The 26,582-nt window shown below is 49.3% G+C and overlaps 2 protein-coding genes across 7 annotated transcripts; both read left to right on the top strand.

The window, feature by feature from the left end:
* The first annotated feature begins 5,442 nt into the window (after positions 1-5,442).
* Positions 5,443-9,552, top strand: TMEM219 (transmembrane protein 219). Of its 5 annotated transcripts, none has more exons than XM_036737472.1 (6): positions 5,443-5,524; positions 6,651-6,855; positions 6,945-7,140; positions 8,122-8,366; positions 8,659-8,829; positions 9,438-9,552. In XM_036737472.1, exons 2-5 carry the CDS (start codon positions 6,691-6,693, stop codon positions 8,794-8,796), a joined length of 744 nt encoding a protein of 247 aa, XP_036593367.1. In that variant the 5' UTR covers positions 5,443-5,524; positions 6,651-6,690; the 3' UTR covers positions 8,797-8,829; positions 9,438-9,552. The 5 variants fall into 5 exon arrangements, with proteins under 5 accessions (XP_036593367.1, XP_036593365.1, XP_036593369.1 ...); XM_036737470.1 differs by having other exon boundaries at positions 5,446-5,558; XM_036737474.1 differs by having other exon boundaries at positions 5,471-5,558; positions 6,945-7,137.
* Positions 9,553-10,319: 767 nt separating this feature from the next.
* TAOK2 (TAO kinase 2) lies at positions 10,320-25,743 on the top strand. 2 transcript variants are annotated; one of them, XM_036738696.1, is made up of 19 exons: positions 10,320-10,997; positions 13,646-13,812; positions 14,056-14,127; positions 14,265-14,366; positions 14,843-14,888; positions 15,106-15,202; positions 15,302-15,415; positions 15,575-15,666; positions 15,805-15,898; positions 16,007-16,088; positions 16,414-16,581; positions 17,665-17,916; positions 18,237-18,389; positions 18,484-18,849; positions 19,220-19,423; positions 20,036-20,275; positions 23,584-23,796; positions 23,954-24,136; positions 24,261-25,743. In XM_036738696.1, exons 2-19 carry the CDS (start codon positions 13,681-13,683, stop codon positions 24,780-24,782), a joined length of 3,132 nt encoding a protein of 1,043 aa, XP_036594591.1. In that variant the 5' UTR covers positions 10,320-10,997; positions 13,646-13,680; the 3' UTR covers positions 24,783-25,743. The 2 variants fall into 2 exon arrangements, with proteins under 2 accessions (XP_036594591.1, XP_036594589.1); XM_036738694.1 differs by lacking the exons at positions 23,584-23,796; positions 23,954-24,136; positions 24,261-25,743 and having other exon boundaries at positions 10,682-10,997; positions 20,036-22,691.
* The last annotated feature ends 839 nt before the right edge of the window (positions 25,744-26,582 follow it).

Consider the following 26,582-nt stretch of genomic DNA (forward strand, 5'->3'; position numbering starts at 1 on the left):
TGGAAAGATGATGTGTATAATTCATGAGACCTCAGTATTAGGGTAGCTGAAGGGAATATACATATATATATATATATATATATAGTATGTGATGTATAGTGCATAGTGTGTGTGTGTGTGTATACATACACATATATATACACACACATATATATGTATATATATATATGTGTGTGTGTATATATATATATATATATATATATATATATATATATATATATATAGACAGAGGACACAGGGTGAGTTGAATATGAAGGGATGATGTCTAAAAAATAAAATCAAATTAAGGGATGAGAGAGGAATATATTGAGAGAGGAAGAAAGGGAGAGATAGAATGGGGTAAATTATAACGCATAAAAGTGGCAAGAAAAATCAGTTCTGTTGGGAGGGAAGAGGGGGCAGGTGAGGGGGAATGAGTGAATCTTGCTCTTATCGGATTTGACTTGAGGAGGGAATAACATACACACTCAATTGGGTATCTTACCCCACAGGAAAGAAGGAGGAAGGAGATAAAAAGGGGGGACAATAGAAGGGAGGGTAGATAGGGGGAGGAAGTAATCAAAAGCAAACACTTTTGAAAAGGGACAGGGTCAAGGGAGAAAATTGGATAAAGGGGGATAGGATAGGAAGGAGCAAAATATAGTTAGTCTTTCACAACATGAGTATTGTGGAAGGGTTTTGCATAATGATACACATGTGGCCTATGTTGAATTGCTTGCCTTCTTAGGGAGGGTGGGTGGGGAGGGAAGAGGGGAGAGAATTTGGAATTCAAAGTTTTAAAAGAAGATGTCAAAAAAAAAAGTTTTTGCATGCAAGTAGGAAATAAGATATACAGGCAATGGGGCATAAACATCTATCTTGCTCTACAAGAAAGTAAGGGAAAAGGGGATGGCGGGGAGTGGGGTGACAGAAGGGAGGGCTGACTGGGGAATGGGGCGATCAGAATATATGCCTTCTTGGAGTGGGGGGGAGGGTAGAAATGGGGAGAAAATTTGTAATTCAAACTCTTGTGAAAATGAATGCTGAAAACTAAAAAATATTAATAAACAAATATATAACCCTCACCCCTTCCAAACAACTGGGCAATATAATCCCCCCTACACTACTTTAGCCTCTGGGAAGGAGAGGGAGATTAGGTTGACAGCTTACTTCAGTTCCTATATAGCCTAGTTCCACCAAATTTTAAGTCCAAAATTCCCATGGCCTTGTTTCCCAATACTGGTTTCTATGCTGCAGCAATATGTGACCTGAGATCCTGGCTCCAAAGTTGCAATGGCTGGAACACCTGTGTTCATGGTCACCACCATCTGGACTTAAAATTGAAAAGGACAGATACAACAAACCAAAACTCCAAACTTGATTCTTGGGGCTACAAGGTCTAAATTGAGACAAAGATGGATGGTTCCTTCCCATACCCAGTTCAGTGCATAGTGCCCATGCTATGGGTGAGCAAGACCATCACCCTCTGGATGCCAGTGAAAAGAGAGGACAAGATTGTCCCAGTCTGTTAGTTTTGTTTTAAATAAGTTTTTATTGATATTTTCTATTTCTTTTATTACCATAGTTATGGCAAGTATCCCTTTCCCACCCTCTCCCAGAGAGCAATCTCATATGACAATATTAGATATATTATATACACATATATACATATAATGTACCTGATATAGGGAGGAAAATTAGCACAATTGATTGGTACATTGAAAAATCTGAAAACACGTGCAATGTATAACAGCTGTGGACCTCCCACCTCCATGAATGAGCAGATTGGGGATGTACTCTCATCTCTCTTCATTCAATTCCTGCTTGATCTTTATAATTTTCTTATATTCACTTTTGATATTTTTGGTGTGTAATTCTTGCCCTTTACATCATTGTAGTCACTGTGTATATTGTTTTCTTGACTCTCTTTACTTCTCTCTGCATCAGTTCATGCAGATTTTTTCATGCTTCTCTACATTCACCACACAGATTTCTTACAGCACAGTAACACTCCACTACATTCAGATACTACAATTTGTTTAGGCATTCTCCAATTTATGGATATCTACCTTGTTTCCTCCTCTGTTGGTTTTAAAGATGTTACCTGTTTCCATAGAATGGAAAGAGACTGCTTATGTGGTAGAGAATTCAAGATGTCTTCTCCTAAAGCAGATCCCTGTCATCTCCCACATGGGTGCCTCTATCTTAGTGATCTGGCCATGTGCGAAGCCCTGGAAACTAAGAGGTTGCTCACCTATTAGAGAATAAACAAATTATGGTTTATAAATGAAATGCCATAGGAAATGGATAGTTTCAAGGAAAAGTTGGAAAACTTCTATGAACTGATACAGAGTGAAGTGAGAACGAGTAGAATAATTTATACAATGATCACATTATACAGAAAACAAACAACTTTGAAAGACTTTAGAATTCTTATTAATGTAGTTAAACCAGGAATCCAGATAACTGAAGGTGAATCATGCCACCCACCTCCTATTAGAGAGGCGATGGTCTCTAAAGATCTAGAACAAGACATGCCTTTTTTTTATGTCAATGCCAATTTGCCTATTTGTTTTGAGAATTTTGTTATGGGATTTTTTTTGGAGGGATGGGAGGTTTATCGTTCCATTAAGGGAGCAGTGGGAGGTATAAATAAATAATAAATTAAAAAAAAAAGCTGCCCATTCAATAGGCTTAAAAGGAGATACAATGTCAAGTTCATTCTTTTTTCCTGTTTTTCAATGTATGGCTGGAGATTCTGACAGCTTTCCCTTGGACTTCTATCTTGAGAATGCCACCCCCACCCCCAAGGAAGCAAAAACATGTTTTCTAGGTGAGCCGTAGATTGGATTTCAAATCTTTAGCTTCTATTCTGTATTTCTTTTCTTGACTGTAGATACATGGTTCCTGAGATTCCTAGCTTTGGTGGCTATCTTGTGAGCTAGACAGGCCTGGAGTCACTGAGAGATCTGGGTGTTGGATGCCCAATAGTACTTCCTGCAATTCTGCTTCCTTTGTCGGAGGTGATAACTATCACAGAAAGTTACAGTTTTGCAGGTTAGGTTGGCCAGAAAATAGGAACCTTGAGTTGTGGCTTGGGCTGTGCAGAGTGAAGTGAAAGTGAAGTCTATTCAGCAGTCCCATTAATCTCATAGGAATCTTCACTTCAAGAGAGCATAATAGAAATGAATAGAAACAGGTATTTCTGCATCTTAATGAGTTTCTATGTTTATTATTGAGAGCATTATGTGTGTATGTATCATTATGGGCTATGAGTCCTCTGTTACTGTTTCATGTCTTAGCATATATTTGTCGACACATGCTTACGTCTACTGCATTTTAACCTTTACTCTATGGTAGAGGAAGTAAATAGATGCCCTGTACCTGATATCTACCAGTTTTCTAAAAATTGTTGTTAAGCTCCTTTAGGGGTCATCCCAGACATGGGTCAAATCTAAGCTCTATTTAAGAGAGTTTCCAGATAACTTCAGGAGAGTGATACAAAAAGCCTGATGATGTCTCTCTGGGGTCAGGATCTTCCAAGACTGAATTCCATGAGAGGCCACTGTGAGAAAGCCTGAGGGCCCAACACCTCTCTCTTGCACATAAAATTTCCAAGAATTCTCTTTAAAAAAGAATTCTCTTCAAATATTTATTTATTTATTTTATTGCCCAAAGCAAAGAGTCCTTAGTGTGGTATCCTAATCTTGGTATTCCCTGTCCCTGCCCTCCTCCCCTCAATCTCAACTTTGTGCTTTTTCACCAGCTGTTCACTAGGACTGGAATACACTTACTCCTCAACTCTGGCCCTTAAAATCTCTGGCTTCCTTCAAGATATACCCCTTCTTACTGGACCAAAATTAGTACAAGCAGCAGAGAACTGATCCATACTTTGTTGCATCTCAGCTTCAGAGGCTGCATTGAGTGCACAATTATCTGCAAACAGAAAATCATGCACCAATACTCCCTCCACTTTGGTCTTGGCGTGTAGCCTTTTGAAGTTGAAGAATTCACCATCAGTGAGTTGGCTGATCTTGATGCCGTGTTCATCCTCATTGAAAGCATTTGACAACATGCTGAAAACATCATGCTAAAAAGCATGGGAGCAAGCACCCAGCCCTATTTCACTCCATTGGTGACTGAGAAGGCTCGAGAGCATTGTCCATTCTCTAGAACCTGGGAAAGTGTGCTGTCATGACTCCAATGAGCTGGCCACGTTGTTCGAATGCAAAACATATGCTTGCCAAAAAGATTATTTTATGGAGAACTCACACAGGGCAAGCATTCACATGGTGGTCAGAAGAAGCCATACAAGGACACTCTCAAGATCTCTCTGAAGAACTTTGGAATTGATTGTGTGACACGGGAGACATTGGCACAGGACCATTCAGCATGGCGCGCCCACATCAGGGAAGGTGCTGTGCTCTGTGAGCAAAGCAGAATGGAGACAGCTCAAAGTAATCGAAGGACATGCAAGTTTAGAGTATCCACCCCAAAATGTTCACATGGACTATTTGCCCCCAACTTGGGGTAGAGCATTCGGAGATGCTATTGGCCTGATCGGCCACAGTTGGACACACTGAATTTTGACTCAAGCATAGTGATACAATTTTGGTCCTCTTTGAGAAGAAAGGACAACAACCAACCAACCAACCTTCTTACTGGAGGTCTTTCTTATCTTCCAGTCATTAATGTTCTTGGCCTCTCAAATAATCAACTATATAAGCTTGTTTATATGCTGTCTCTCTTTACATAGTAGGCACTTATCATTCTTGAAAGATGGATTCATACGCTGTCTCTTCCCAGGAGAATGCAGGCTCTTTGAAAGGAAAGACAGTTTTGCATTGTTTTTGGATCCTCTGCACCTAGTACAGTATTTTGCCCAAGGACTTGCTTAAAGTTAGGCAAATAGGTTTGGAAACAATTTATAAACTATACATAAGCTCTTGACCTGGAAACAGGGTCCCTTTTTGTTATTATTTTTTGGTCTTTGTGTTACATATTGTGGGAGCCCACCAACTATTTGTTATGTGGTCTGGACTATATCTTGATACAGAGGAACATGGATAAGGAATTAGATGCAAAGCCCCAGAAAGTAGCACAGAAGTAGACAGAAGTGATGACCCCACCCACTTGCCCCACGTGGGAATCCTTCACGGCGGGGAGATGACAGGTTGTGAAAATGGTATGGGCGAGGGGAGGGGGGTTCTAATCCAATGCCTGCGACAAATACAAAATTAAAACTCCTATATCTTAATATACGGAGGCAGTCTATAATTGCAAAGATATTTCAGATCAAAACTGATATCTCCATCCCCATGACATTAGCCTATTTTGGAGGGAAGGGGGAGGAAAGGTTAGTACCTTATTCTCTACCTCTGAATTATATGTCTAAGTGGTTTGACCCAGTTATAATTTCCGGAACTGAGGAAATCTGCCGTTTAGGACCTTTCAGCTCCCTTACATAGATTCGCCAGGAAGGTTAGGAGACAGAGGGAATGCGCATGTGTGGTCCGCCTCTTCCTTGTCCCGAGCGTGACGTCAGGTGGGCTCCCGGACTTCATCTGGGCTTTTAAAGGGTGAGAGCCAGGGGCTCGCGCAGTTGCCCTGAAGGGAGCTTGCTAGCTGGTTAGGAGAAGGGGGAAGGAAGTCGGGGCGCTAGGAGCGCTCTGGCTGCCGGCCCGTAGAAGAGGGACCGTGGTATAGAGGAAAGCAGCCACAGATGCCGAATCCCTTCCAGGTCCGGGTGGTCCAGCTGTCCCTACTCGGTTATTTTTAGAAGTCGAAAGGGTGAAGGAAGGTGTTGGGAGCAGTCTTCCTTCCCACTGTTTCCCCCGGTCGCCCCTCCTGATGCTTAATCCTGGCACAGTTCTACCCCTCCCCGACGCTCCCCCTTCCCCCGGCACTGGCATCCTAGTATAATGGAAAGCGCCTTGGATCTGGAAATAGAAATCCTGCGTTCTAGTCCTCCCTTTGCTACTTAGCGCTGCTGGGTTGACCTCAGGCAAGTCACTTCTTCCGGCTGAGCTTCATCTTCCTCTCCTGTAAATCAGGGATAACAATTACTTGCACCCACAGGATTGTCAGCTAGGAAGTGTTATGAAACTTACCAAGAGTGAGAACTGTCACTTTCGTTCCTTCCTTTTCTCTCCCACCCGCACCTTTTCATCCTTTGAAATGTCATCTTACAGACTGTTCAACCAGCTCCTTCCAGTCTTCTAGGTCTATAACCCCATCAGGAACTATTTACTGATGGGGGTGGAGCAAGCATTGGTAATTCCCTAATTCTAATGATGTCTTGTCTCCCCTCAAGCAAAATTGGTTTTCCTATCTCCACCCCATTTTTATATACCTTTTTTCCTTGATTGGTTTGGGGAAAAAGATATGATGTATTGGCTACCCAGCTGTTTCCTGTTTTTTAATTCAAATGTTACCTTCTAAGGGATGTTTTTGCTGATCGTGTTCCCCTCCTGCCCCAACCCTGTTGTTACTGTTCTCTCATTCTTGAAATGATCGTGTACTTACTTATCTATGAAAGTGTCGTTCTATGACCTCTCAATATCATGTAACACCGAAGAGAGAGTTGTTAACAGTCCTAGTACATACAACACCTTGCATATAGCAGATATGTAACATGTACTTGTTTAATTGAATTTTTCTTCCTCTGGCAGGTTTCTAGAAGAGAGTGAGGATTAGTCCCCTCACCTCCCTATGGGCAGCTGGCAAGCAGGAGAGAACCTGCAGCTTTGCCTGGCACACCGTCCACCTTTGGTTTGTGCTGCGCTTGCTTTGTTGCTGCTTGGGGCTTCAGGTCTAGGCCTCGGTGGTTTTATCCTTAACCATGGCGATGGGCTCCGAAATCCTGATATCCCTCAGGTGAGATTACTCCCTGTCATCATTTCTGCAGGTCTGTTCTTTCCTGTCAATTTGGTCTTACAACCCTGTTACCACCTTTCTACTCATAGGACTGGGTCACCTTCATGAGGTCTCTGGGGCAACTGACTCTGTGCCCTTGGAATAAGACTGCTGCAGAGAAACCCCCTGGGCCTGAGTCTCATACTGTGAAACTGCTGACCAGTTTAAACTTAGGAGACAGCATCAAGAAAAACAGGACTCAGCAACTACGGGCCACTGTCCGTGGTCTCCAACTGGGACAAAGTGGTGAGAGAAGAAAGTGATGACAGGGGTTAGGCATGATCTGAAATTCTTTCTTTCCCATAGTTTCTTCTTCTCCTGTCTCTCCCCAAAATGGGAAATAACAGTCCCTTACATTTGAATGCAACTTTCAAGGTACCTTTATATACATTATCTTACCTGTCATGGGGAACCCTGTGAAGGAAGCCTCAAGGCAGACAAATGGTAATATCTCCATTTTACGGATGAGGAAACTGAGAAAGCCTTCTCTTTCCAGTAGCACTGTGTTCCTTTCTTTTTCTTCTTGGCATCATATAAACATAGAATGGCAGAGCTAAAAGGACCCTTAGACACTATGTAGTCCAACTTTCTCATTTTACATGAGTGGAAATGGAGGTTTAGAGAAATGGCCCGACTTGCTCAGAACTAAAAATCTAGATTTCTTGTCAGGCAGAAGTGCTTTCCATTATGCCACACTGGGTCATGGTGTTGACTGAGTGACTGAGTTGACTATGTGCTGGGCCCTTTGGTAGATTTAAAAATATTTTTCTGAGTTATGGTTTGAAGGAACTTATTGATAAGGTTGGAAAGAGGAAACTTGGGGTTGTGTGAGAATCATCCCAGCTCTGCCACTGGCTCACTCTGTGATATTGGGTTAATCACAACCTCTCTGAGCCTTATTTCTTCGAATCTTAAATTTTCATTTCTCTGAACCTCCATTTCCATTCATGTAAATGAGAGGCTTAGACTAAATGATGTCTAAGGTTCTTTCTAACTCTGACAGTCTATGCTCCCAAGAAGAAAAGAAAAGGAACAATGTTAATGGGAATTGGGTTGGATGGTCCTTCAGGTCCCTTCCAGCTTTAAATAAGTACTGGGTTTTTTTAATTGAATTGGATGTATTTAGTTGAATGTATATAATGTAGGATGTTTCCACTGGCATGTATAGAGAAGGATGCTCCACCAGTTCCCTAAAATGTGTTCTCCATCTCTCTTCCTTCCCTCCAGGTTCTTCTGCAGAGGAGCTAGTATTGATCACAGCCCTGGTGCCAGTAGAAAAAACCTCTGGGACTTGCCTGGTTTTCAGTGCAGCCCCTAAAATCCTGCCCTCCAGCCAACCACCCACATCCTGCTTAGAGGAAGAGGAAGGAGATACAGTGAACACACATGCTGTTGAGAGTTCCAAGCCAGAAGAAGAATGTTATGATGTCTGGAGCCATGAGGGCCTTATTCTCACCAAGCTACTTACTATGGTAAGAGCCCCGGACTGTGAGATCCTTAGCCCTCCTTGTCATCTTCCCACCCCAACAATATGTGAATCTTCCTTGTTTGTGTTCCCTGAATTATTTCTTTTTAGTCTGTTCCTGAGGTTTAGGACCTACTTCCCCTGTCCCAACTCCCCTCCCCTCCTCCTTAACATCCTCCTTCTCCCCCCCACCCCCCCACTGTTAACTTCTCTTCTGATTTTCATTGCTGTCTAGGAAGGCTTTGGCAAGGGAGATAATCTCATCATTTTCTTTCTTCCTCTTTTCTACCAACCCACAGGAGGAACGTGTTTTGTGTGGTTCCAGACTTCTCTACTTCAGCTGCTTTCTCCTCTTCTTCTTTGGCTTCCTATGCTGCTTTGCAGCAATCTGTAGCCATCCACGTTGGGATACACCTTGGCAGAGGACCCATATCTAAACTCAATGGCTTCAGGCTGTGCTTTGCTTAAAGGTAAGAGCCTTTGCCCTATTTTCTCCAGGCTCTTCATGCTGTTCAACTCAGCGAGAGAAGAATGAGGGTTGTGGTGCCTGAAATTCCACCACTGGAAGTTTATTCATTCAGCAAACTTTCACTGAGTGCTTACTGTGTGCCCTGTTGCAAGAGAGCAAGTACAAAGACTTAGGGTTTTGTGAGTAGAAGACATCCAGAAACGGGATAGGATGCTGAAGACAAATTCACTTCATGATTTTTGTTCTTCACATTTCAGTTCCCTGAATGGAAACAGGAACTGTTAAATATTTGAACATGTATAAGACAGGTAGTCCTGAATTAATAGGAAAACTACAGCAGATCCCTAGTGACCGGAACTGTTCCGAGTATAAAATGTACTTGATGCAGCATTATCCTAACCCTTTCCAGCCCTTCTTTAGTGATCATATACCTTATCTACTTGTTTCACTAAATTCCCCAACCAATATTGTTGGGTTTTTTCCTCTGCCTTAAGCACTCGATGCTACATGCAAAACCCTGTGAGCTAGGTGCCCAGGATATTAAAGCAAAACAAAACACAGTTCTTGCCCTCGAGCAGTGTACGACCTAATCTATTTTTCTTTTCCTAGGTCTGTGATTCATGTTCTGTAGGCTCATCTGGGCCCCTTGAGTTGGATCAGATGGGAGGGGGGAACTAAAAGAGGGACTGAGGACCATTAAAAATATTTCTTATTCCTACTGTGAGTCCGAGATGTGGTTTTTGTGAGTTTAATAGGTATGGTGCTAGTCTGGAAAGTGCAGACATGCTGTTCTCCACCTGGAGAATTTGGGCTGCTCCCTGACCAGAGATAAGGGATATGGTATTGAGGTAGAATGCTTTAAGGTTTACAGAGTGCTTTCCCTGTGGGATAGGAGAAAGAACTGAGAATTTAGGCCCATTTACCCCCACCAGAGACCAGCTCTGGCATTCTTGATTCCTCTCATTCTTTGGCATTCTTTCCTTGTCCAGATGGTCTACAAACTTCTGAGTAACCCGCTTTCCCGCCTTTTCTTCCTCTGGCACACCAGTTCTCTTGACCCCGCCCAACGCCTTCTGCGCAGGCGTAGATCGCAGTCTCCTTTTCCTTCTAGGCCCTCCCTCTCAAAGCTTCCCCTAGCAACAGGCTGGGACCTGAGGCGGGGTGAGCGCATGCGACCTGTCTCTTGCCATCTGCCTTTCCCCCCGCCTGCCGGAGATTGGGGAGAGGAGGGGGAAGGGTTGGCACCCTGGGCTCCGCCCCCTTCCAGCCTCCTTCCAGCCACCTTCCAGCCTCCTCCCATCCGGAGTCCGCGTGGCGGAAGCGCGCGCGCGCACTCCAGGTGGCCTCGGCCTTGCTGGGTGCGAAAGCCCTGCTGTGGCGGAGGGTACAACGGGCGCAGGAGGGAGGTTTCCTTTGGAGCTCCTCCTTCCAGGCCCCGCCTCCTTTGGCCCGGTATCCCCTACCGCGCCTGCGCGCTCCCGCCCGGCCACCATCTTGGAACTGGGGGGAAGCGAGAGAGGGAGAGGGAGAGGGAGAGAGAGGACTGAGAGAAGATCCGCCGCCGAGGGTCAGACAGGCCGGCGAGCCGAGAGAGGGAGAGAGGAGGGAAGAGGGGAACGGGAAGAAGGTTGTGCGAAGCCTAGCGGGGCGCGGGGGAAGCAGCTGCAGCAGCAGGAGGGAGCCGGTGAGGGAAGGAAGGAGGGAGGGAGGGGCGGGCAGGGTCAGCTCCAGCCTTTCCCGCCTCCCCCTGGTGGAGAGAGGGGGAAAGAGGAAGCCGGGGCGGGGGTGGGGGTCGCGGGGCTGTCACCCGCCCCTCAGCCCCAGCCGTCGCCGCCGCCGCCCCACGGGGCGTCTGGGGGGGTCAGCCAGAAGGCACTCGCCGGCTTGTCATTCGCTGCCCGAACATCCCCCAAGAGGACATAGAGGGGTGGGGGGGAGTGTCAGGCGCTCCCCCCCTGTAGCCCGAGGAAGTGGGGGGTGAGGTGGGGAGGGGGCTCCCTTGCTCTCCTCCCGCCCCCGCTCCAGCCTGGGATCGGGGAGAAGCCGAGGAAGAGGCAGCGAGGGGTGGGGAGTCTCTTTCTCCCCCCTCCCAGCGACCCCGGAGCCACTGGAGGACCCCAGGAGGAGGCGACGGCGGAGACGCTGGGGCACCATAGCGACCCCCTCCAGGTAAGAAGCGCCCTACCCGCGTGTTTGAGGGGCAGCGTGCTGCACTTGTTGGGGGCTTGGGCTCAGTCCCCTGATCACAGCCGTAGCTAGTTCTGTGTGTGTGTGTGTGACTGTAGGCAGGCCACTCGTTCGCTTGGGGCCTCAGTTTGCCCCTCTGTAAAATATACTACCAACCCCATCTGGTTATTTTAAAGAAAGCGCTTTGTACACTTTGCAAGCCTTAAATCGCAACATAAACGAGAGTTACTAGTAGTTGTCATGGGGAGGGAGCGCCCCCCTGAGGGAAGGGTTGGTTGGCCCCCTTCTCATGTTCATGTCCCTTATCCAGAAGGCAGGATCCCCGCATCCATCCTCAGGCTTTGGTCTGGGAAAGCACTCTTGCATTCAGGGTGCTGATACCTTGTGACAGCTCTGCCTGGGGACTGCAGGGACCACTTCACCTCAGTGGGGGGGCTCAGGTGACAGCATTCCTAATGGCATAAGTGAAGCATCTGTGGGAAGGAGCATCTCCCTTGGATTGAACCTTTTTGTGCTATTCCTCTGTCCCTGTGTGATTAAACAAATTGTCGAGGTATTGGACAGATTTCTGATTTGTTTGATGGTTTTGGTTGTGTGAGTCACCTGCATCCATGCTGCCCTTTAAGCAAGAAGTATTTGGAGGTCTTGTCTTGTTCCATTAAAGAGGGGGAGGTATATGTGGGGGAAATTAGTGTTTCAATCCTTACCCCTTGTTTGACACAAGGCTTAGGATGGGGACCAGGAGGTAAGAGGTCAGATGTACTTTAAGGCTGAGATGAGAATTTCAGCTCTGGTATTTTCCATACCATCCCCCTTCCCTGGATTGATAGAGAGGTTATCTGTACCCTGGTGGGCAATTTGGAGACCCCAGCTGTCTTATACTTTTTTCTTCCCACATTTGGCCTCCGAATTTACAAGGGCCTTGGCCTGGATACCTTAACAACTCAATCCAACAAATACTTATTAGGGTTCTACTATGTGCCAGGCACAATACGGATACAAGATCAAAATAATTCTTGCTTTCAAGGACCTTACATTTTATCAACCAATCAGTAAGTATATGTGGATATAGATAGATATAAGTAATGTGCCAGGCACTCTGCTAGGAACTGGACTCTAAGATACCTAGGAAGAATCTAATTTTCACTTGGCTAATTGCCAGACTTACTAGTAGTTTTGTTGGCATCCTCAGGCTGTGGGTCACTGTGTTCAGGGCAAGTTGGGAGCTTGGGGTGGAAAGAAATCTAATTTTCACTTGCGATGGTCCGTGTAGTTTTGGTGACATGCCTTTCAGGCTGGGGGAGAGAGGCTTGGAGGGGCAAAGAGAAGATACCTTTCATAATGATGGATAACTATAAGGATTAGGTTCTTGTATGGCACCCCGGGTCCTGAGAAGATATCAAGCTTAGTATTGTAAGTTGAACCTCTCTACCTGAGGGGTAGGTGGAGGATGTTCTTAGTGGGAACACTGTGGGAAATGGACTGGGACTCTAATTTATGCTACCTATAGGTGACGATGGAACAGTCAAAAAGTCTTTGAACAAAACCTTCAATATTTTCAGCCCTGTACTGAGTGCCAAGGGGGCTTCAGGAGAAGATAGGAAGGACAGGCATTATGCCTTGAGGAGTTTACAATCTGGTTGTGGGAAGTGGGGAACTGACATGAAACAAGAGAGAACAATAGGGGAATATAATTAAGTTCTAGATTATGTGATATAGATTATAAATGTTGTAAGACCTTAAAGAAGAGGGAAATTGATGGTTGGAGTGGCCAGGAAAGGCCTCTATTAAGGAGGTGGGACTGGAGCTGGGCCCAGAGTAGGGACAGTGAAGAAACTGGCTTGACTGGAGTGGAAAGTGCTTCTTGGGGAATAGTGGGAGATAAAGTTGCGCTGGGTAAGAGATGCAGATTCAGATTATGGAGAACCTTGAAAGCCAGACAAGACAGAGGGGTTTAGATCTGTGATTTGCCCATTACATATTTGTTTCTAGAACCTTTTTTCTCCTTTCCCACCCCTAATCCCCAGTGAATATGGGTTTGACAATGGCCGGATTTCCACAGTGTCCGGCCTGGCCACTTCCTGCCCTCCTTCAGGGTCTGAGAGGTGGGGGGTGGGGGGGGGGTGGAGGGAGTGGTGCAGAGAGCAGAAGCAGGAGGGAGCTAGGCAGCTTTTGGGAAAGAAGGGAAGAGCCAAGACTGTGGAGGGAAGAGGAGACCTAGAATTTGAGGCTGGGGGTTGAGAAATAGGATTCCTAGATTTTTAGAGGGCAAAGAGATCTTAGGAGTAGGGGGGCAAAGAGCTGGGTTGGGGTGGTGGTTTTTAAGACTATGATTTGAGGAACCTTCCCAGCAGTTTTATGAACTCTAGGACCATCTTTCCTCACCCCCTTCTTCCGTTGCCATGACAACTTCTTTTTTGGTGTTTAAATGTAGTTTCCACTCTGCCCCTGCTGGTCCTCAGCAGTGCCTTGCCCTCAACAAAGGAATGGGGGAGGAGATGGAGACCTGGGGTCTTGTTCCTGTTCTGAGGATTTCCCCACCCACCTTTTCCACCAGCCTCCCCACCCCCATACTCCTTACCCCCTTGGCCATGGAAGTACCTATTTCTAAGGCTGTTTCTATGCTCTAGGCTGGGCCCCGATCCCCATCCCCCACGGGGCCGACATGCCGGCAGGGGGCCGGGCTGGGAGCCTGAAGGATCCAGATGTGGCTGAACTCTTCTTCAAGGATGACCCCGAAAAACTATTTTCTGATCTCCGGGAGATTGGCCATGGCAGTTTTGGAGCTGTCTACTTTGTGAGTGGGCTTTTCCCAACCCACCTTATCACCTTGTGCTATGCTGTTCCCTCTTTTCCCTTCCCAATTCCTTAGGCTCCTGATCTCTCTCAGGCTTATGCTAAAATTCTTTCCCAGGATATCATCCTGCTGCCCCTCCGCTAATTTAGCCCATCCTCCCACTGTCTCGCCTCCTTCCTAGTTTTCTTCTGGGGTCCTGGCCCTATTGCAGAACCCTACCCTTACAACCCTACGGCCCTCTAGGCTCGTGATGTCCGGAGCAGTGAGGTTGTTGCCATCAAGAAGATGTCCTATAGTGGGAAGCAGTCTAATGAGGTAGGTAGGATCTGGGGGGGGGGTACAGAGTGGGGGTGGGGTTATGAATAGAAACAGCATCCAGGGCTCTGGGGCCGTGTATCACCCCATCTGCTTGCCCATACTTGTTCTCCCCCCCAACCTGATTGTTCTCCTAGAAATGGCAAGATATCATCAAGGAGGTGCGATTTCTGCAGAAGCTCCGGCATCCGAATACCATCCAGTACCGAGGCTGTTACCTGAGGGAACATACTGCTTGGGTAAACAGTGACCTTCTCTCCCACCCACCAGACTTGGCCTTCCACCTGGCCTAGTCCCATATAACCAAGTTAAATTTATGAACATCTCTTGTGTTGTGTTGGTTTACTGTTGGGGTAGGGGGTAAGAGTGTAGTAACGACAACAAAGAAAAGATATTCATGGTTCCTGGTTCTAAGGACTTTAAAGTCTAGTTGGGGAGACAAGATGAAAAACTTAAAATGGAATATTAAGTATCAAGATGAGTGATAAAGCCTAAGAAGGGAGTGAGAACAGTCAGGTAAAACTTTTTATGGAGGAAGTGAGACAAACTGGTCCCCAGAAGGATTAGGTTTCAAATGGGGGATGCTAGTGAGGAGGCACAATACTTAGTGTAAGAGACCCCTTGTCATTTCCTTTGGAACTGCAGGCTGCAGTTAGGAGTTGAGTCAGAGAGACTAGGTGACCTGCTTACCTCTAACTCTTGACTTTTTCCTTAGCTGGTGATGGAGTATTGCCTGGGCTCTGCCTCTGACCTTCTAGAGGGTGAGTGATCCTCAGGCTAATGAGGGGAAACAGGAAAAATGGAAGGCTAAAGTTTATATTAAAACAGTAAGGAAAAAGGAAAGGAAGCTGGAATGGTGGGAGTGAGCAGAGAGGCAGACAAGACCTTTGTTGGGTTCCTTCATTCCTTGGCTTTCTAAGCACTTTGTAAACCTTAGAACATTATCTACATGTGAGTTATTTTCATCGTTAACTTTAGTGCACAAGAAGCCCCTTCAGGAGGTGGAGATTGCAGCTGTGACCCATGGTGCACTACAGGGTCTGGCCTATTTACATTCTCACAACATGATCCACAGGTATGTATCATTTTTGACCCCATCCATAAAATCTTTTTTATCTTCTCCCAACCCAGACATCCCATTAACCCTAGTTTTGACATTCTTTACCCTTGTCAGGGATGTGAAGGCTGGGAACATCTTATTGTCAGAACCAGGCTTGGTCAAGCTAGGGGACTTTGGCTCAGCCTCCATCATGGCACCTGCCAACTCCTTTGTGGGCACTCCGTACTGGTGAGAGGCAGTGAAGATTGGGGTTTAGAGACAGAACTGGGATGTGGAGATAGGTAGAGGAGGGGTAGGGGGAAGAGTTTGGAAAGCAGGGATTTTCAGGGCTATGGAAAAGAGACTTGGTGTGACTTAGCATATTTTCTTTCTTGCCCTTTTTTCCAGGATGGCTCCTGAGGTGATTTTGGCCATGGATGAAGGGCAGTATGATGGCAAGGTGGATGTTTGGTCTTTGGGGATTACTTGTATCGAATTAGGTAATGAGACCTTCTCTGCCTCAGCTCCCCATCTGCCTTTCCATGTTTCTGCCTCCTTTGTCTGTTTACAGACCTGTCTCTCCTTATCTTTTTCTGTTTCATTCCTGTTCTCTGTATATCTTCTTCCTTTTTCCGCAGCTGAACGGAAGCCACCACTGTTTAACATGAATGCGATGAGTGCCTTATACCACATTGCACAGAATGAGTCCCCTGTGCTCCAGTCTGGACATTGGTAAGAAAATGGGCAACACACAGCTAGGGCAGGAATTGGGGGAGTAGCAATACCATATCAAGGTGGTTGCACTCTACTGTCTTGTTGATTCTTTCTTTGTTCTTTCAGGTCTGAGTACTTCCGAAATTTTGTTGACTCTTGTCTCCAGAAAATTCCTCAAGATAGACCAACTTCAGACGTGCTGCTCAAGGTGAAGGTTTTTTTTGAAGGGGAGTGAGATAGGGGAGTCTCACTGTGGAATCAGGACCTGATTTGGAGATTCAGAGGCTAGCGGCTGGGAGGCATGAGAGATCTTAAGAAGGAGAAGTAGGGAGGATATATGTCCCTTTTGGGAAGGGAGCCCGAGCAAGTGTGGGTGAGAACTGCTGGGTCCTGCAGATGGGAAAATGCTAGGGTTTTCATTGATAGGGAAGGGAGTTAGGGTCTGGTCTTTAAGATGCCTGCATTCCGAAAAGGGAAGGGAGAAGGAGGGGGCAGAGCAGATGTCCAGGTGTTACACTAGCTTCTTCCTTTAGCACCGCTTCGTGCTTCGAGAGCGACCCCCCACGGTGATTATGGATTTGATCCAGAGGACCAAGGATGCAGTCCGGGAGCTAGATAACCTACAGTATCGGAAAATGAAGAAGATCTTATTCCAGGAGGCACAGAATGGCCCCAGTGCCGAAGTCCCCGAGGAGGAGGAGGTGAGCAATTCTTTCCTGGCCAAGGATCCCATTTACTCACTCATCCATTCATTCAGCGGATATTTGTTGCAGCTAGTATGTGCAATAATAATAACCACTCACATGTTTATAGTGCTTCAAAGTTTATACATCGCTTTCCTCACGATAACTCTGTGAGGTAGGTAGTGCAAGTAGTATTATCCCCATTTTACAGATGAGGAAACTGAGGCTCAGAGAGGTTAAGTGACTTGCCCATGGTTTCACAGCTAGTAAGTGGCGGAGCCAGAACTTGAACCCACAATGCACTGTGCACAATGCACTCTGGTTGGCGCTGTGGGAATACAAGGATGACTAAGACACAGTCCCTGCCCTCGTGGAGCTTATACTCTAGTAGGGGAGGTAAGACATATACACAAATAACTATAGTACAAGGCGAAATGTGAAAGGTGCCATACAGGGCGTCCATATAGAGGCTCATGGGGGTTCAGGAGGGAGTAGTTGTCATATATGTTGGGGGAATAGGGAAGGCTTTGTGGAAAGAATGACATTTGAGCAGCACCTTAAAGGTGTAGGAGGATGTCAAGAGTCAGAACTTGGGTTTGTGGGGTGGGAAGGAGGGAGGGAGGACGTTTTAGGCAGAATGCATAGCATAGCATGAGTAAAAATGTGGAGGAAGGAAATGGCAAGGTATATTTGGGAAATAGCAAGTTATCTAGTTTGGTTGGAGTAGAGGATGTGTGTTGGGTTGCAGAGCAATGGAAGTCTGGAGAGGTAGGTTGGGGGTAGGTTTTGGAGGGCTGTGAATACGAGGGTAGAGTTTGGACTTTACCCTTTAGGCACTGGGGAGCCTTTGAGGTGTTTGAGTAGGGGTTATGACTAGACCTGGGCAACTCTAGTATTGCTTTTTGTCCCAGCATTAGTTATGCTACTATCCTTTCCCTTCCCAACCCCCAGCTTCACCTCCCTAATTCCTACCCCAGTGGTCCCCAGCTCACCCAGTGTCCTCATCCGCCCTCCTCCAGATCCTGGGGCCTCCCTAGCACATACTGGCTCTCACCCCATTCCCTTCCATAACTGTTCTTAGTACATACTCTGTGTTCCCAGGAGACGGAGCCCTATATGCATCGGGCAGGGACACTGACCAGCCTGGAGAGCAGCCACTCGGTGCCCAGTATGTCTATCAGCGCTTCCAGTCAGAGCAGCTCTGTTAATAGCCTAGCAGATGCATCTGACAATGAGGATGAGGAAGAAGAGGAAGAGGAGGAGGAAGAAGGCCCAGAAACAGGAGAGATGGCCATGATGCAGGAAGGTGAACATACAGTCACCTCTCACAGCTCTATCATCCACCGACTCCCTGTAAGCAGTATCTCCTTAGCATGCCTGCTTTTGGGGATGAACTGGGAGGTGGGGAGGAAGTCGGGGGAACCTGATGCAAGCACTAGCAATGGACAGAACCCCAGAAAGTTACTTTGAGTCAGTGTCTCCTGTTGTCAAGATGGCTTAGCACTACTCTTTATCTTGGCAGTCTGGCTTAGAAGGGTCCTTATTAAAAACTCAGGAATCTGGGCCTCGAAGGTTGTCTATTTGTTTCTTTTTCTCCATTGCTTAGGCTCTTGGTCCCAAGGATTCAGGTCCATGAGACATCTGTTCCTCATTCTCCCCCTTCCTTTCTCCAGGGCCCTGAGAACCTATATGATGATCCCTATCAGCCAGAGCTACCCCCAGGACCCTTACAGGCCCCTCAGCCTCCAGCTTCTTCCTCTTCTGCCCGTCGACGGGCCTACTGTCGAAACCGGGATCACTTTGCTACAATCCGGACTGCTTCCCTGGTGAGTTAGGACCAAAGGCCAGAAACTGTCAGTGGCCTTTATATTTGGTATTCTGACTAAGTCCTTTTTTTTTTTTTGGGCTCTCTAAACCCAGGTAAGTCGTCAGATCCAGGAGCACGAGCAGGACTCGGCCCTGCGGGAGCAGTTGAGCGGCTATAAACGAATGCGGCGGCAGCACCAGAAGCAGCTGCTGGCCCTGGAATCAAGGCTTCGGGGTGAGCGGGAAGAGCATAGTGCTCGGCTTCAGCGGGAGCTGGAGGCCCAGCGGGCTGGCTTCGGGGCTGAGGCAGAAAAACTGGCTCGTCGCCACCAAGCCATTGGGGAGAAGGAGGCTCGTGCTGCCCAGGCAGAGGAGCGCAAGTTTCAGCAGCACATTTTAGGCCAGCAAAAGAAGGAGCTGGCCGCTCTTCTGGAAGCGCAGAAACGTACTTACAAGCTGAGGAAGGAACAACTGAAGGAGGTGAGGGGAATGGAGAAAGAGGGAGAGGACAGGGAAGAGAATGGAGTGGGGGATGGTTAGGTTGTGAAAGGGCCACAGTGGGAGGAAGGAAGAAAGGAGACCCTTCCTCCTCCTCCTGGCCCTTTTCTCTTTTCCTTCCATTTCCCTCTTTCCTTATCTTCATTCTCCTCCTTCCCTGATGCTTTCCCACTCCTTTACCCCCTCTCTACATGTGGGAGGAGAAGAGATTGGGAAAGAGTCAGAGATTATAAATGACAGAGAAACAGGACAAAGAGGAGAAATGGAATTGATGGGATAGATGACGGAACCTCCAGAGGAGGCCTGGTGGAGCCAGCTCTGAGTGTACTCCAACTTTCTATGCCATGCTTAGGAGCTGCAGGAGAATCCAAGCACCCCCAAGAGGGAGAAGGCCGAGTGGCTGCTGCGCCAGAAGGAGCAGCTGCAGCAGTGCCAGGCCGAGGAGGAGGCTGGGCTGCTGCGGCGCCAACGCCAGTACTTTGAGCTGCAGTGCCGCCAGTACAAGCGTAAAATGCTCCTGGCCCGCCACAGCCTGGATCAGGACCTGCTGCGGGAGGTAGGCCTGGAGCCAGCGCTATGTTCCCACCTCTTCTACTCTTTTTCCTGTCCCTTTCAATGCTTCCTTCTCTCATCCCTTCTACTTTCTCCATGTCCTCTTCCTTACAACTCCCTTCTGCCCTCCTTTTCTGCCCTTCTTCTTCTCTCTAATACCTCTTTACTTCCTTTCCCTAATCAGGTCCCTATCTTCTTCTTTCCCTGAACTCCCAGCTCTTCCTACCCACTATCATCTTTCTTCTTCTGCGCTTGCTTGCGCTTCCTTCTTCTGTTTCTATTTTTCCTCAACACTGCCTACTCCTAGGCTTTCCTTTTCGAAGTTCCTCCGCCCTGTACTCTTCACTCTCCATTTCCTGCTCATTTAGCTCTCTCTTCTCCTCTCCTTGGTCTTCCCACCTGAAGCTTCCCAGCAGGAGTTTGCTTTTTCTGCTCCTTATAGATCCACTGCTGCTGGGTGTTTTCCCAGTCCCCAGAGGAGCCCTTGGTGGTTTGTGGCTCCCTTTTGAGATGTCACCTTCCTCCATCCCTATCCCTTCTCTAAGGCCTTTCCCCAACCATCCCCCCAACCCTGACCCCACTGCTGTGCCCCTCCACCCTTTCCCTGCCCCTCCAGGACCTGAACAAGAAGCAGACTCAGAAGGACCTCGAGTGTGCACTTCTGCTGAGGCAGCACGAGTCGACTCGGGAGCTGGAGGTGAGGCAGCTCCAGGCTGTGCAGCGTACCCGAGCCGAGCTCACCCGTCTGCAGCACCAGACGGAGCTGGGAAACCAGCTGGAGTACAACAAGAGGCGTGAGCAGGAGCTGCGCCAGAAGCATGCTGCCCAGGTCCGCCAGCAGCCCAAGAGCCTCAAAGTACGTCCTGGCGAGCATCCCCCAGCCCCCCAATCCCTTACCCCTCAGGCCCTGGACCCAAGCTCTGGATCCCTGGGACAACAGCAGGCTTGGGAGCTGCCCAGTAGCAGCCCCAGACTGGAGGAGCGGAGCCTGCTAGGAGAGGAGGCAGCCCAGGAACACAGGACACTGGGAGAGAAGGAAGCAGCTGTCCAAGAGCGGAGAATTCTGGGAGAGGAAGGGGCTAGGACCTCCATAGGGCCAGAGGAGCGGAGGATTGTTGGGGAGGAGGCCGAGGAGGTAGTGGCCCTTTCCCCCAGCTCTGGGGAACGGAAGATCCTGGGAGACCAGACATGGAGGCTACCCCATGGGGAGGAAGCTGAGGATCCTGAAACCCTGTCCCCCAGCTCCAGGGAGCGAAGGATTATCGGCCAGGAAGAGGCTGAGGAGTGGAGGTTGTGGGGGAAGGAAGAGTGGAGTATCATGGGAGAGGAGTTGGAGCTAGGATGGGTCCAGGGGCCAGTCTTGCCCCCAGTCCTGGAGGAGGATGAGGATGAAGAAGCCCCCATTGGGACTCCCAGGGATCCTGGGGATGGTTGTTCATCCCCTGAGATTCCTCCTGAGCCCCCCCCTGGTCCCCTAAGACTGAGCCCTGCTAGTCAGCTCCTAGGTCTCTTGTCCCATGGCCTCCTAGCTGGTCTGTCTTTCGCTGTGGGTTCCTCCCCAGGCCTCTTGCCACTACTACTATTGCTACTGCTCCCACTCTTGGCAGCCCAGGGTGGAGGTGGCCTACAGGCTGCCCTGTTGGCTTTGGAAGTGGGACTAGTGGGACTGGGGGCCTCATACTTGTTGCTCTGCACAGCATTGCACATGCCTTCCAGCCTTTTCTTGCTCTTGGCCCAGGGGGTGGCCCTGGGGGCAGTGCTAGGGCTGAGTTGGCGAAGGGGCCTAGCTGGGGTGCCCCTAGGCCTTGGGGCTGCTTGGCTCTTAGCCTGGCCAGGCCTAGCCCTGCCCTTAGCAGCAGTGGCAGCTGGAGGCAGCTGGTTAAGGCAGCAGGGCCCAAGGCTTCGGCGGGAGCTATCCAGGCTCTGGCTGCGGGCCTTGCTACGCCTATCACCATCAGCCTTCTGGACCTTACAAGGCTGTGGGGCTGTAGGCGACCGAGGTCTCTTTGCCCTCTACCCTAAGACCAACAAGAATGGCTTCAGAAGCCGGCTGCCAGTCCCAGGACCCCGCCGTGGGCGTCCACACCGGCCCCGGAACCCCCTGGCCTTACTGGCCCAGGCTTGGGCCATGTGCAAAGGGTGGAACTGGCGACTGGCTAAGGCTGGTAGGGGACTAGCTGCTCACCTGTCCCCTGGGACTGCCCAGGCATTGGCCCGATGGGGGTTGCTTCGAGGAGAACGCCCGAGTAGGATCCCCCGGCTGCTGAGGCATGGTCAGCGATGCCCAAGGCACCCAGCCCCTCCCCGAGTCCCTCCTGGGGCTACCTCCGGTCACCGTCTCCGTACTAGGCAGCCTCGAGCCTTGCCTCCCTGGAGGTGATTCCTTCCCACTACTCACCCCAGCAGAGAGCACATGCACTTTATCTCCCACCCCACTGGCATGGGGAGGTTCTTCCCCAGCCCTTACTCCTTCCCTTCCTTTGTGTGTTCTGTCCTTTCGTCTACCAAAGCCCCTTCAGTAGAAGGGCTTCCCATAGGATCTGCAGACAGTTTGCCCTCCCTATCCCCTTAATTGGGAAGTGACACTTATTTATGTTTCCCCCCCCAGGACCCCTAAATTATTGGTGTCTTCCCACTGTGTGTGTCCTCATCCTCACCCTCATTATTTCTCCAGGGCCTGGGCAGTGTCCCCTCTGGTTTGGGGCAGGGCTAGCTGGGAGGGGTAGTCACTTTTTTTCCATATGATTTTGATTTGGTTTTTCTGTTTCTTACCTCCATCCCCAACCCTGCTCCTCAATTGCCCCCCACCCCCAAGAAAGATAAACATGAATAAAACATTCGAGCGGAACCATACCTTTGGCTCAGGCCGCCGCCTCCGTCTGCTTTGTCCTGCCGCCCCTCAGCCTTCCCTGTAACCCCCCAGAGCCCAACTCAGCCTCCTTCATCCCTTTCCCATCCTATCCCATGACTGTCTGTCCCCCTCACTCCCATCTCCATTGTGTCCCTCTGCCCAGATCCTCGTCCTTTTTGCTTTGCTCTCCTAACAGTGTTCTCTGCCCTGCAGTGGTTTGCATTAGTTTCTAGGGCCCCCAAATGTGGGAGGTGTTGGCTCCCTTGCCCCTAAGCTGTGGATTCCCCAGAGGCTTGGGTCTCTTCCCATCATTCCACCTGGACCATTGGAAGCCTCTGTCATCCTACCTTGTGCCTTTGTTCATTCTGCCTTGCCCCTTCACTGCACATTCTCCACTCCACCCACAGTCTTGTCCCATCTGCCCGACTTCCCCTTTCCTCATTCCGGTATGGCCCTTGAGGGCTAGGGGAAGGGGGAGGGTAGCAAGCCCCCCATAGGGGGCAGACTAAAGGGTAAAGTATGGATCCTCTGGTTCAGGCTGGGGATAGAGGACTGAAAAAGATGGGCCTGCTTGTGGGAATGGAATGCATCAAGGGGAGGGACGGCTGGTGAGGAAAGGGAAAACCAAAGAAAGGAGTAGGGTCTGGGAGGAGAGATGGAATGGGGCACGTAGTACCGGGGGTGTCGTCAGGGCAATGGTTCCACCAGCACCTGTGGAGCCTGCAGCCTCGGGGGCCTGAGGCTCTTTCTAGTCCTTTCTGCCATCTTGACCCACTCCCTGCTGCCTCCTTATAGGCCGGGTCCCGGTGCTGGGAGAGCGCTGGGGAGGGCACATTCTCTTCTCTCCCAATTCCCTGTTGGTGGCTCACTTTCCCTTCCCCAAGGCACTATTTGTAAGACTCTTCTTCATAGTGCTCTGGTCCTCATAGTATGTGTTCAGTCTGTAAACTTGACCCTTTTCACTGGTTCCACGTCTCTCGGTCATGTGTTCTGTGGTTCACTCATTTGTTTTCTCACGTGTATTTTCTTTCTCTTGTGCACACTCTACTTGATTGCATGTTTTCTCACTCCTCTGGTGCCACGCATATGCTTTCTGATACCGTCGAATATATTCTCTGCTTTGTTCTATGTTCAGTGTAATTCATACTCTTCTCTGTCTTTGTGTTTGGCTTCCCCTCTCTCTGTCTAACATGTTTTCTGTTTCTCTCCCCTCTCTCTGTCTGCTTTGGTCTCTCCCTCTCCCTCCTTGTCTTCCCTACCCCCTTCCTTTGCCCTGTCCCATCATCTCTCCACTCAACCCATCCACTCCGTAGTCGAAGGAGTTGCAGATCAAGAAGCAGTTCCAGGAGACATGTAAGATCCAGACTCGGCAGTACAAGGCCCTTCGGGGGCACCTGCTGGAGGGCACCCCCAAGGCCCAACACAAGAGCCTCCTTAAGCGGCTTAAAGAGGAGCAGACCCGAAAGCTGGCCATCCTAGCAGAACAGTATGACCAGTCCATCTCTGAGATGCTCAGCTCCCAGGCAGTAAGGCTCAGCAACCACACAGAGCTGGGGGGGATACAACTGGCCTAATTTGAGAGGCAGAATGCCTCAGCAGTCATGGAGGGAAGGTGGGGAGGAGGCCAAGGCGGGGGGTCAGGTGTTTCTGGGACGTCTGACCCCAGCTCCTACCCTCTCCTAGCTTCGCCTGGATGAGACCCAGGAGTCAGAGTTCCAGGCACTGCGACAGCAGTTGCAGCAGGAGCTGGAGCTGCTTAATGCCTATCAGAGCAAGATCAAGATCCGGACAGAGAGTCAGCATGAGCGTGAAGCACGGGAGCTGGAACAGAGAGTGGCCCTGAGGCGGGCTCTTTTGGAACAGCGGGTACGGGTAGGGGTCCCAGACCGCTGGGGGTGGGGGGGGTGTCGCTGATGCTGATGCACACATCCCCTCAACCGGACTTGAACACTCCTCATCCCTAGCCCTGAGCACATGTTGTATGTCATAGGTGGAGGAAGAGCTGCTGGCACTACAGACAGGTCGGTCAGAGCGCATCCGGGCGCTGCTAGAACGGCAGGCTCGGGAGATCGAGGCTTTTGACGCGGAAAGCATGAGGCTGGGTTTCTCCAGCATGGCCCTGGGAGGCATCCCAGCTGAGGCTGCTGCCCAAGGATATCCTGCCCCTCCCCCAGCCCCTGCCTGGCCCTCCCGCCCTGTACCTCGATCAGGGGCTCATTGGAGCCATGGTCCCCCTCCACCTGGCATGCCCCCCCCAGCTTGGCGCCAGCCTTCTCTCTTGGCACCACCAGGTCCCCCAACCTGGCTGGGGCCACCACCCCAGACAGGGCCTCCCCGAGGTGGGGCCCTACTGCTGCTAAGGAATAGTCCACAGCCCCTTCGAAGGGCAGCCTCAGGGGGTGGAGGGAGTGAAGGAGTGGGACCTGGGTCAGTAGCAGGGCCTGGGGCTCTGAGCCGAAGTACTAGTGTTGCTTCTCACATCCTTAATGGCTCTTCCCATTTCTACTCCTGAACTTCATGGGGGATTGGTGATGTCCCTTGCTTGGGTTCCCTCCACCTAGGCTGAAAGAAGACGGGGTGGGGGAAGAGAGCTGATGTCTGGGTTTCCCTGAGGCTGGAAGGGCCTGGGTCCCTCAGCAACTGGAACCTGGAAGATTGAGGACCTGAGCTCTGGGGGCTTTTGAGGTCCTGAGTCAGTGCTTAGAAGGGGAGGTGTAGGACATTTGCTCCTGCTTCCCTAGTACCGTCTCATCTTGTGAGCTTCCCTTGGGATGAAGTCAGGCCCCTTGGCTCTGGGTTTGGGAGTATAGCTTGGGCCCCAGCGCAGACCCAGGAGTTCCTGACTTTCCCATCATGGTGCCAGCATCTTCCTCCATCATGGACTGGGGAAGGAGGAGATGTGTGTGTATGTGTGTCAAATACCCACCTAGGGTGCCTTGGGAACCTGTATAGAGTCCCTGGGCAGGGGGGGAGGGGCGGGTAGGGTGTAGATACATAGATATATTCAGAGAAATATAATAATCCCTCCAGGTGCCCTCATCATATTGTTGCCAAGGGAACTCTGGGCCCAGGGGGCATGAGAATGGGTCCTAGGAGGAGAGCAGGGTCTGGGGGTATGAAAGGCCCCTGGGTGGCAGGGAGACGGGGAGGATATCTGGGTGGAAAGCTCAGCATCCCTCCTCCGAACCCTCCTTCCCCCCATTGCTGTCTGATGTCCTGTGCCCGTCTTGTCAAGTTAATTTTTTTTTAAGTCAGGGTTGGGGCTGGGGAGGGTGGGGAGTGAGGGTTAGACCTGGGAAGAGGCAGCTCCCTGGGGGTATCAAATCAGAGGAGATCCTCACAGCCCCCTTTATATTCCTGCTATTAGAGGCAGGATGGGGGCAGTCAGGGCCAAGGCTCCTGGAACTTAGGGGGCCATCATGGAACCCTGGGCCAGGGGAGCTTTTAATAAACTGTTGGATATTCTAACCAGCTCCTTGACTCAGGCTTTCTCTCTAAGATGGGCAACATTAAGCTGTGCCCCTCATTTTTCAGGTGGCACATTGGAATCATGGAGCTTCCTGACCAGGCCCTGGTCTTAGTGGAGTTTAGGGTAGTCTGGTGCTTTGGATTCCCATTCATTTATGTCAGTCATTTCTGACCTGATGCCCCACCCCACCCCCCTCAAGATGAAACCTCCATTATAACCTAAAAAGTTAAGCAAAACTATCATGACATGACAGTAGAAGCAATATTGTTTCATAGTCTCCAACAACTCCAAGGAAAGTATTTTGTCATCTGCTCTTCAGGGCTGATTGTTCATTTTAATTATTCAGTGGGTTTCCCTTTTAGCACTTTCTCATTTGGAAGAGGCGGTCTTGAAGCCTGGCCTACCTGCCTTAACATTCCACTCTAAGAGCAAAGGTTTTATTTAGCTGTCCTCAATAGAGCTGACTAGTCATAACCCTGGGCTCACCCAATTTAAAGCCTCAACTAGGTTGAACCGGGAACCTATTGAGGATTTCCAAAGATGAAAGTGGGAAGAGACCAGTTGGAGACAGGCTATAACCTAAGAGTAAGTGGAATACCTGTTTCCAGGTCTTGAGCTATGAGAACAAACTACTGTTTTAGAATCTAAATATGGCTGAAAGGAGCCCTTGAGAGTATTTAGTGTGGCCTCTTCATTTGACTTACGATTAAATAGACCTCCAAGAGGTAAACTAAACTTGTCTAAAATGACATGGCTAGTTAGGACTCCTGGAGGAGTTGCAGCTTCATTTCTCAGAGCTCTTGTGAGAAAGGAAGCAGCAATGAGCCAAAATCACTGGTTTAT

The sequence above is a fragment of the Trichosurus vulpecula genome, chromosome 9 (assembly GCF_011100635.1).
Source record: "Trichosurus vulpecula isolate mTriVul1 chromosome 9, mTriVul1.pri, whole genome shotgun sequence".
NCBI lineage: Eukaryota > Metazoa > Chordata > Mammalia > Diprotodontia > Phalangeridae > Trichosurus > Trichosurus vulpecula.

Bases quoted from the DNA above. Each gene is read 5' to 3' on its own strand.
- TMEM219 (XM_036737472.1), top strand. From the start codon at position 6,691: ATGGGCAGCTGGCAAGCAGGAGAGAACCTGCAGCTTTGCCTGGCACAC. The intron at 6,856-6,944 runs GTGAGATTACTC...TTCTACTCATAG, and splicing joins GAAATCCTGATATCCCTCAG to GACTGGGTCACCTTCATGAG. The intron at 8,367-8,658 runs GTAAGAGCCCCG...ACCAACCCACAG, and splicing joins TCACCAAGCTACTTACTATG to GAGGAACGTGTTTTGTGTGG.
- TAOK2 (XM_036738694.1), top strand. From the start codon at position 13,681: ATGCCGGCAGGGGGCCGGGCTGGGAGCCTGAAGGATCCAGATGTGGCT. The intron at 15,416-15,574 runs GTGAGAGGCAGT...CCTTTTTTCCAG, and splicing joins TTTGTGGGCACTCCGTACTG to GATGGCTCCTGAGGTGATTT. The intron at 15,899-16,006 runs GTAAGAAAATGG...TTGTTCTTTCAG, and splicing joins GTGCTCCAGTCTGGACATTG to GTCTGAGTACTTCCGAAATT.